Source organism: Dipodomys ordii, unplaced genomic scaffold (assembly GCF_000151885.1).
Source record: "Dipodomys ordii isolate 6190 unplaced genomic scaffold, Dord_2.0 Scaffold70, whole genome shotgun sequence".
Lineage (NCBI taxonomy): Eukaryota > Metazoa > Chordata > Mammalia > Rodentia > Heteromyidae > Dipodomys > Dipodomys ordii.
The window spans coordinates 983590-994110 of NW_012267286.1; the positions used below are offsets into that span (position 1 = coordinate 983590).

General features: G+C 36.7%; 1 protein-coding gene across 1 annotated transcript in view; it reads right to left on the reverse strand.

The window, feature by feature from the left end:
- The window catches only part of Ndst3 (N-deacetylase/N-sulfotransferase (heparan glucosaminyl) 3), a 143274-nt gene that overhangs the window by 18533 nt on the left and 114220 nt on the right, over positions 1-10521 (reverse strand). Inside the window, exons 8-10 of the mRNA XM_013023762.1 lie at positions 8186-8309; positions 3360-3534; positions 779-949 (exon numbers count right to left, since the gene is read on the reverse strand). Of these exons, the coding sequence (XP_012879216.1) occupies positions 779-949; positions 3360-3534; positions 8186-8309 (470 nt within the window). The remainder of the gene's footprint in view (positions 1-778; positions 950-3359; positions 3535-8185; positions 8310-10521) is intronic.

Genomic DNA, 10521 nt, shown 5'->3' on the forward strand with positions numbered 1-10521 from the left:
CCTTATCTGACCTTTTCTGCTTGACACAGACATATACTAGATATTGCAAATAAGGGAAACCATGGGACCTATGTTTCTTTGGGCCTGGCTTACTTCACTTAATATAATTTTTTCTAAGCCGTTCCATTTCCTAACAAATGGGGCAATGTCATTCTTTCTGATGGAGGCATAGAATTCCATTGTGTTTGTTTTGTTTTTATTTTAAGTTGGTTGTGGGGCTTGAACTCTGGGCCTGGGCGTGTTCTCTCTCTGTGCAGTTCAAGGCTTCTCTCTCTCTGCAGTTCAAGGCAAACATTCTACCACTTGAGCCACAGCGCCACTTTCAGACTGAGTTTGTATTCTAACTTGATGTTGAGTAGAAGAGAAGCTAGGAATCTGAGGGGAAAAAAAAAACCCAAAAACTTGGGATTTATGAAAAGTTCAGAAAGTTGGTTCAGAAGGAAAATAATGGCACTTAATTAAACAAAACAATATTTATCTTGTCATTTCAAGCTTTATTCACATCAGAATAAGTATCAGAAATTAGAAACTTCTGAAACTCTACAAGGAAAGACTTGCACTAGAAAATGGAGCAGGGAGAATTATCCTGAAATACTCTTAGAAAGAAAATTAAACCATTTTTTCCCTCTGCCTATTTTTCTTTGCCACAGTCTCATTATTTACAACTAATGTGTAGAAGTGAGTAATGGTTTAGTGAGTTAAAACTCCCTGTGTCCTTGAGGCAAAATCATCAACTTAATGAGGTTGTTACATGATGAAAATTCTTACTGCCTCGTACCTGGAATGGGGGGAAATAAACAAGCCATCTCTCGATGTGGCTGGCATACCACCCCGGGACCAAGCATCTCTTCTGTAGGATTCTGAGTTCCAGCGGTGCCCGGGGCCCAGCAGTAATGACTTGGTAGAAGCTAAACTTGAGAGCCGCAGGGTCCTCGTGTGATCGCTGGTGCTGTGAGGAGAAGGCGGCAAACTAAGCTGACTTGAACCAGAGGCATAAATAATGAAAAACCATTTTTTTGTGTGTGTGACAAGACTCAGAGCGAAAGGAAGGAGTCCTCTCTGCTGGAGAGCTATTTGTTTTGAAATTAATAAAGGGTGAAACTGTTCGCTTGGAGCATCAAAATTTAAAGTTATGACACTTGGAGTATATTTTTTAAAAGAATTTACATATTAGAGACTGCCTTTTTTTTTTTTATAAGCTTCTTTAACCAACTTCACAGAGTTGTTTCCTTGCTGTCTGTATTTTATTCTGGAAGTAAATTTTTGAAAGCTGCTTAGCTCTCTCCTTTTTGGCACAGAAACAAATCATTTATCATGTTCCATGAATATCCATAATACACAAGCACTCTACTAGCTCTTGCTCTACCTACTAACACAGTTTTAAATTAGAAAAGCCCTATCAGCTATTATAAATGGAGAAACTACTGAAAACTCTCGACATGTGCATTATCCGAAATCCACAACTTTTATCATACCCTAGCATCTAAAAGCCAAGATTATTTTATCTAATGGCAACCTTTGTGGTGAATAAGAATAATTTATTATACAGAAAATGTAGAAAGCAGCAATCCAAACCTGAAAGTATCTCATAATGGCTCAGGCTCAGGCCCATGGGTTTAAGAGAAAAAAAAATCACCTTTTTTCCTTAAATTGAGCAATAAACATTCAGGCTTAGTGGTGAGATTGTGGATGTTTACCACATCTAGTTGAATAGCAAATTTGCTGCAATTGGGATTCAAATTACTGTACTACAAACTCTAGTACATTTGTTAAGGCTTGCATTTTGCCATTGGAGAGTGATTTATTTTTAATATTTGGGCTGTTTTGTTAGTTTCTAGCCTTGAAACCTCCTTTTCTGTAAATTCCCAATTTTCAGGGGCTAAGTGGTTGCCACGCTCCAATTTTTATTTCTCTTTTTGAGTCAATTAGACCTTCGTTCTCTTTTCTCTGAGATACTTGACAGAAAAGGTAAAAGGCACAAAAATCAAATCTGCCAGAATGAAAGTGGATGTATACTTTTATTTAAAAGATGGCTTTATGTTTGGCATGAATAACTAGGGTGCAATTATTGGTTTCTCTGGATCTTAGCTTTCCAGGGTGTCTCCACTCCTATTATTTAGATTATCACCTATGTACCATCTAGGATTTTATTGAGATCAGTCGCCACTCTGTCCTTGACACAGAACCTCTGTTCTTTCACTTGAGAATCCTGGGACTATTACTCTGGCTGAAGACCTCTATGCTGAGGAACTTTATTCCCTAGTATCATAATGATCATGAAATTAGCGGTTTAAATTCACATCGGTGTGGAGATCTGAGCTGCATGAGTCACTAAGAACACAGGGAATTCAAAGAACAACAAGTAGGCCCTGAGTTCCAGCCCTAGTACAGCAACAATGAAAATGACTAGAAGAGGTTTTTCTTTTTTCCTAGTTATTATTCATGGTTTATTAAAGTAAAAAATATGTTTTATGAGTATAATTAAAGTTTGTTATTGTATCAAAGTGATGGTTTCCATGCTACGTTCAAACCAACATCAGGAATATAATGAAAATAAATATATGAGGAAAAGAGTAGGCTTAGACAAGTTAGGGGATTTCAGGATGGAATAATTTTTGTATATGCTTTATTACTAAATTGATTCTTCAGTACAAACATTACTTAAGTTCTTTGAGAGCTGAGGTCAGCATCCTGTGATCTGCACTCAGTTTCTATAGAGTTCCTGAGACACAGATCATCACAGCCACTTTTGTAATACAATGGCAGACTTACAACAAGGACCATAAAACACACAGCTGCTGAATTTTTGCTGTCATGTCATTATGGCACATACAAAAAGTTGACTAATAAAAAGACTCTAAATTATTAAAACATTTACTTTTTAAAGAAATAGACATATACCTTCACAAAAATGTGTGTGTGTGTGTGTGTGTGTGTGTGTGTGTGTGTGTTGGAGAAGAGAGTTTCTGCCTGGGCTGACTTTGAACCATGATCCTCTGATCTCAGTCTTCTGAGTAGCTAAGATTGTGGGTGCGAGCTACCAGTGCCCAGCAACACACTACTACTTTATGCATTGCAATTGCTTTATTTTTTATACACAATTTTTAAATTATTTAAAGTAGCTGTATAAAGGGGTTTCAATTCAACGTATCAGTTTAATTTCTTTACCGCATGAATAATTTCTTAAATAAATTGACCAAATTAATACAAACTTTATAACTACAGAGAAATTGGGCTTATTCAGGGATAAGGCTTATACAGGTGTATTTGTTGTTGTTAAAACTCAAGATGGTGGGTATAACTAAAAGGAACCCTTCGAGTGCATTTCTTTCCCCTGATGCGTTCTGTCTTTTCCTTACCTGGTACCAGGAGTATGCTCTGTCTGATGGGTCAATGAGAATAGTTATGATCTTGGCTTTGGGGACCAAAGAAGCAGCTCTTTTAGGAGCTTCCTCTGAGTGGAAATAATTGGCACTCTTCTCGAACAGAAAGTCAGTGGTGACATTGGATGGAACTGGGAAGAAATCCATGTACCTACAAAACGAATATTTTTCTCAAAATAAGACTGATTAACTAAAGACATTTTAAGTCTGATGACATTATCCTGCTAACTGAAGACATTAGGTATTCTACAAAATCATTTATCTCCTAAATAAAACCCTTTTTTTAAAAGATGTTTTTTCTCCATAGTTAGCAAGGGAATCATGTGCAGAACATTAATAATGGATTTGGAAATCCTTTTTCTGAATAATTTTTCATTTTTCTTAATAACAGAAAAAAAGATATGTGATAACAAAAGTATAGACACAGTGATCACAATTGCCATAATAACCAAACCATAAAATGTATTTAAATTCAGAAATACCATACAGATATAAATGTAAGTATTCCAAGAAAAATAAAAAATTGATCACAACAAAGGACATAGGTAGGCTCTGGTGGCTCATTCCTATAATCCTAGGTACTCAGGAGGCTGAGATCTGAAGTTTGAATATGATGGTTTGAAGCTAACCAGAAAAGCTGTGAGATTCTTATTTCAACTAACTAGCAGAAAGACAGAAGTGGAGGTGTGGCTGAAGTGGTAGAGTGCTAGCTTTTAGTGAAAAAGCTAAGCAAGAACTCTAAGTCGAGTTCAAGCCATCATACTGGTGCTTATGCACGCGCACATGCACACACACACACACACTACCACCACCACCACCACCACCAGAAAAACAAAAGAATATATTCAGTTCAACTTTTTGGGTTTTTTTTGACAGTTGTGAGGCTTGAACTCAGGGTCTGGGCCTTGCAAGGCTAATGCTCCACCACTTTAAGCAACAGCTCCATTTTTGATTTTCTGGTGGTTAATTGGAGGTAAGAGTCTCACAGACTTTCCTGCCGTGGTTGGCTTTGAACTGTGATTCTCAGATCTCAGCCTCCTGAGTAGCTAGGATTATAGGCGTGAACCACCAGTGCCCAAATCAAATAAAATTTAGGCAGTTTTTGTAAGTCACAGTAAAACAAGTTCATTTCCATGAGTGTGCTGTGCTAACTCTATATTTAATCATGGAATGTCAAAGAACAGAGCATATCTCTTTGCTTAAATATTTTCATACAGAGCTATTTATATCTCAGAAAAATTACAGAAAGCTTTGAAAAGTACGTATATATTTCAAATTATAAAAGCTTATCAAAAATCCAAGGCCATCCTTAAGTGTGCTGAGACTTCAGACCACAGGCAGTAAACACACAGGCACGGACACCTGTAGGCTCAAGCCCTGAAATGAAGTGTTATGCTTAACATTCCACCTGCAGAACAGTTGTCAGGTGCAACGAAACAAGCATATTGTAATATGCATTTCTGGAGCTTGAAGGGATATCTTTTAGAGCAAAAAAAAATTGCTTTGTTATAGAAGAACTATACAAATTCACTTGTAAGGATTTTTAGACTTTATAATAATGTTAACACCTTCCCCTTCAGTTTATTAAGCCACCATGACTTCAGGCAAGCAACCAAGACAATCATTAGAATTCATGGGATGACTTCTTTTGATGGCATGTTTGCTTTTGGCCAAAAGATCATGGCTATTTTCACAGTATTGAACTGTGAGATGTTGTCATTGCACATTATAAAATTCCTGGTAGGAGTCCAGTTGTTACTACATTGTGAAATAGAACTGTTGCCACAAGGTGATGTCTCAGACTCAGAGAAGTAAAGAAATCTTTTTATATGTCCTCCGGGCATTGCATGACTGGTAACAGGGCATTCTGACATCCTTTCAGATGGAAGACTTAGATTTGCTATCTCTTCTGCTGTGCATTCTATTCCTAGATTTCTGTGACTCATTTCAGGTTCTTCTTTAAGAGCTGATTCTGGGTTCAAGAGTGGTACCCTAGTTGATCCACATTCTGAGAAGGGCCCCCAAAAATCACAAAAAAGAGAGTAGAGGTATGCTAAAACATTAGACAACTTTCAGCTTCTAAAAGTGGCCTTGACATCCCAGAAGTCTTTTATATCCAGAGTAGTTTTGTCTGTGAGGATCTCTAGAAGTTGTTTGGATGTTGGACCTGTAGCAGGTAGATTTTTGCCTGGCTTCAGTGGCTTGCAGAGAATGTGAGGTCAGTTTTTTTTTTTTTTTGGTCAGTCATGGGGCTTGAACTCTGGGCTTAGGTGCTGTCCCTGCACTCTTCAGCTCAAGGCAAACACTCTACCGCTTGAGCTACCGCGCCACTTCCGGTTTTTTTAGTGGTTTATTGGAGATAAGAGTCTCGGGGACTTTCCTGCCCAGGTTGGCTTTGAACAGCGATCCTCAGATCTCAGTCTCCTGAGTAGCTAAGATTACAGGCGTGAGCCACCAGCGCCAGGCTTGATATCAATTTTTGTTTGTCTGTATGTTCACATTTTTCTAGCATGCGGGTTGAAATTTAGAGACACTTGAAAAATGTTTGATCAACAAGAAAGAAAACAAAAGGAATTTAGGAATTTTCAGGATGGGACTAGATATTTCCCTAAGTAGGTTTATTTATATTTGTTTTGGAGATTGAATATTCAAGTATGCAAAGAACCATGCAAGCATTATAGAGTGGGTATATCATTTGAGGGTTACACGTAAGTGCGATCTCCCCTAAACTTTGCTACTTCCATAACATGTAACAACTCAGCTTTATTTTTCAAGTTGAAAGAAGTGAGTTTTGTGGTATATAAAATTTATTCATAATTGTAATTAGCCTTAAGTATTTTAAATTGATTTTTACTCATAATCCAGTCACGACTGTAGAGTCTTCAATGTTAACAGGATCTAACAGCTTTCCATAGACCACCCAACTATCTACAACACTCCTGTGCAATTAAAATAGTGATACATAAAACTTACATGCACACATAAATCAAATATTCTTTTATTTCTGAGAGCTTCTGATTGCAAACATTGGAGATTTTTGTCAAAGATGCAGTTTCCTGGTTGGTTCATGCTTAGGGCTGCTTATCAGTTTAGGCAGCCACATTAACTATTCCTGAGGTAATTCTTCAAATGTCCCTAGAGCCTCTGAGACACCTAACCTTCAACCCTGTGGGATCTTGCTTTCAAAAGGAAGCAGGCAAGGCTGATGCTTCCCAGAGAGGCCAAGCTGTATTCACAGTCTGGCTGTGAATACATTTAATGTGACTGAGAGCAAAGCAGCAATTACTGCTGAAAATTGACATTTGCAGTTACCATTATTTGTTATCTGCATTAACTGCCTTTTATAGATGTGCAATTTGTCAATCAAAAGTGTTAGGACTTAGGGAAGTTTTAGTGAGCTATATTTAAAATCTTATTGAACTTCTGCTTTATATTCACTTATACCATCTCCTATAAATTGCTTAAAGGACTTATTATTATTATTGTAGTGCATATATACTATTCCTGGCTTGTGAACAAAAAGTTCTTATTTGATACAGTTTATGAAAAATTTATACAATTTATGATTATGCCTATAATTATTAAGTCCCAAAGACTTACTTGCTTCTATGTCCAAAGAAGTTTTTAATCATTTCTTCTAGTCTGGATGTTAAGATTTTATTCTATTACATATATATGTACTTATACACACATATACACATTTAAATATATGCACATATTTAGACATATATGTATTGTGTAAATATGTTTTTATATACCTTTATATATACACACATATACATATTTAGATATGATAGGATAAAATTATATATATAAATTAAAATTAGAGTCAAGAGTCAAATAGTGGTGATTTCTTGATTCTCCCCACTGTTATTTAATAACCCACAGTTAATCAATATCAAGCACACTAGGAAAGAACTGGCAGTACTGTAAACTATACAACTGAAATATACATAAATCTTAGTAGGTATTCAAATTCTATTCTATTTCTTTCTCTTTCAACTCAGATTATCCACATGCAACCCTTGAAATGGCTGTTACTTCTACTAAAATTGAGACCATGCTATTTGACAATGGAGGGTAACGTACATGCTCCTTATGCAAAACTGAATGCAAAATATGTTTATATTGTAAGAATCAAACCTTTTTATGCCACATTGTTCTGGATTAATAGAATGCCTCTAGACACATACTATGATAAGCATGTGGGTTTGTGACATCCATTTCTACTATATGGTTTGTCTATATCTTCTTTTTTTTCTTTACTCTATTTTCTTTGGATGCTTAATATATTTCTAATTTCAGTGGAAAGGCAAAAATTAAATTTTACACATTGCTAATAGCTTTTTAATAGTTTGAATTACTGATGAAATATAAACATACTTATGTTTCTATTTACTTTGTCTTAATTGCCTTTTATGTAATAAAAAATTATACATGTGGGTCACAGCATTGTCAAATGAGAAGTGCTCAGGGGTAAGGCAAGAAATGAATTTCTGTGAGTAGAGAAAAATGAAATTCTGGTATTAGGCTATTCCTCTGACTTCCCATCTATAATTACCATCAAAGATAATTAAGGCCAATTGAAATTACACATGGGCCTCTCAATAAATCCTTTCATGAACTGAGAAGGGCTGGTAGTGAATGACTCTTGTATTCCTTTATGTCACTCAACGAATTTCCAGGGCATAGAGGACAAATTTTATCCATAGTTATAAACTATGTGCTTTTAAATATTATCACTAGGTTTATGGTGTACACAGTACATATACTTTTAGATTTATACTAATAACCCATCTTACCAATCAATCCCCCTGTGGTAGTTATTTCTATTAAAGAACTGTACCTCCTCAAAGGTTTTTGGGCTGGGGGAGTTACTAAGGATGGAAGGATGCATAACCAGGAACAAATACAAAGCAGTGGTACCTGCAAAGATAACAGAGGTTTAGAAATTAATAAAAAGACAAGTGCTGAGTATTAGCATTCTAAAGTTATGAATAAATTAATGTTACCATGATCCAAACAGATTTATTATGAATATTCCATGACTTAAGTTGAATAGATAACCAGAGATTTAAAAATAACCGGTTGTTAAAAATAGAGATTGAATGGTGTGCAGTGTGGCCTGGTACAGGAATTAGAAGGACTGACTTGGGATCTTGGCTCAGTCATGGCTTTGCCTTGTGACTTTGGGTTTTCACTTCTCTCTTTGCTTTAGTTTTCTAGATGGAAAAAATCACCTCTTTTGTTTATTTCACAGGTTTTCTCTGAAGATAAAAAGATATAAGTACGAGAAGATGTTGTGATGCTAATAAACCACTATATCAATAAAACATATCACTATTTAATATATGAAATTATCAAAATTGATACATATGCTCTGTAAAGTTCTTACTGAGTCCTGTCAAAACTAATTAGAGCATTGTTGCCTCCTCCTTTGTTTCCCCTCACTTCCCTCCTTCCTCCACAACAAAGGAGGAGGCAACAATGCTCAACAGGAGATGTGCTCATTACTTTGCTCATGTAACTGAAACTCCTGTGTACAATATTTTTACAATAAAAAACATACAAAAAAAGAAAAAAACTAATTAGACTCAAGACTGAATTTAATCCTTTAATACATTCGCATAAACTTGAGTATACTTAACACCACTTAAGAAGTAGTGTCAAGGAAATGGCGCTGTGGCTCAAGTGGTAGAGTGCTTGCCTTGAGCTGAAGAGCTGAGGGACAGCGCTCAGGTCCAGAGTTCAAGCCCCATGACCGACCAAAAAAAAAAAAAAAAGAAGAAGTAGTGTCAAAATGGTTTAAATTGTTAACTCTGAAGGAAAGTAGCATCTTTTTTTTAATATATATTTTTTATTGTAAAGCCACTGTATAGAGGGGTGACAGTTACATGAGTAACTGTAATGAGTTAAGTTACATGAGTAAGGTTACATTTCCTATAGAGCATTGTTATCGCCTCCTTTGTTTTTTTCCCTACCATCCCTTCCCTCCCCATCTCCCAACTCCCCCCCACCAAGTTGTAAAGTTCATTTTCAACATAGTGTCTTGTCCATCTCATTGTTATCAACCTGTATGCTTATTTCAGCATTTTGTTATTTCCCTTCCCCTCTCCAAATTAGAAAAATGTATATACAAGATGCAGGGCTCCTTAGAGACATAATGTAGCATGATCATTTATTAGTGAGACTGGCATGCCATTGGAGCCTATGTAGACTTGTGACTATTGAGGAATAACGTGAGCAATGTCATAGGCTGTAAAATCAGTGTTTTCATTAGCCTAAATTGCTAGGTAGCTTAGTCTGTCTCATTTTCTGCTCCATGGTTGTGATTTACACTACTTTACAATTTGACAGAGCAGGCTCTTCAATTATATAATTATATAATAGCAATAGCAAATCAGACATGGCCTTGTAATATTCCTCTCACTTGGAAAATATAGCATCCTAATTTCACAGTAATGTTATATCATTTGCACAGAATTTAGAATTTTCTTATTGTTCTGTTAAGCTCTCTTTAGTAATGTATTTAGATCTCCCTATACACTAGGAAATTTGTTAAAATGACTCCCAGCTAACAGCAATATTGTCTAAACCTGAATTGAAAGAGGTACTGCTCCTGGGTTATATGAGCCTTCCATGAGACTTTGTCTCCAATAATAGATAATGGTATGAGAGGAAACACCAGGATGTATGAGTAAAAAATGTTCTTCACAAGCTGGACTTCACTGTGCATTTACTTCGGAGTCACCTAGACAATCTTTTAGAACGTAGGTAGCTAGGCCCTGCCTAGCCCAGAGTTTCTGATTCAGCAGGCTGATGTGTCTCAAGAATTCACAGTTCTTGTAAGTTCTCTGGTGATGAGCATGCTGCTGATATGGTGGCCATCTTTTTGAAAATCAAAGCATTAGAAGAACTGTGGAAAAATATTTACACCTGAGCAGAGCGCCAAGCCGCCGGCCAGCCGGCGGGGCGGGGGCTGCCGGAGCCCCAGAGACACAGGGGGCCGCTCGCAGATACCAGGTACCGGTTGCAGACACCAGGTACCGGTTCGCAGAACAGCGGATCGCCAGGAACAGAGAAACCTACCAGCCGGGATTCTCCACGAGGATCCCACCCCCACCCCTAACTCTCCACG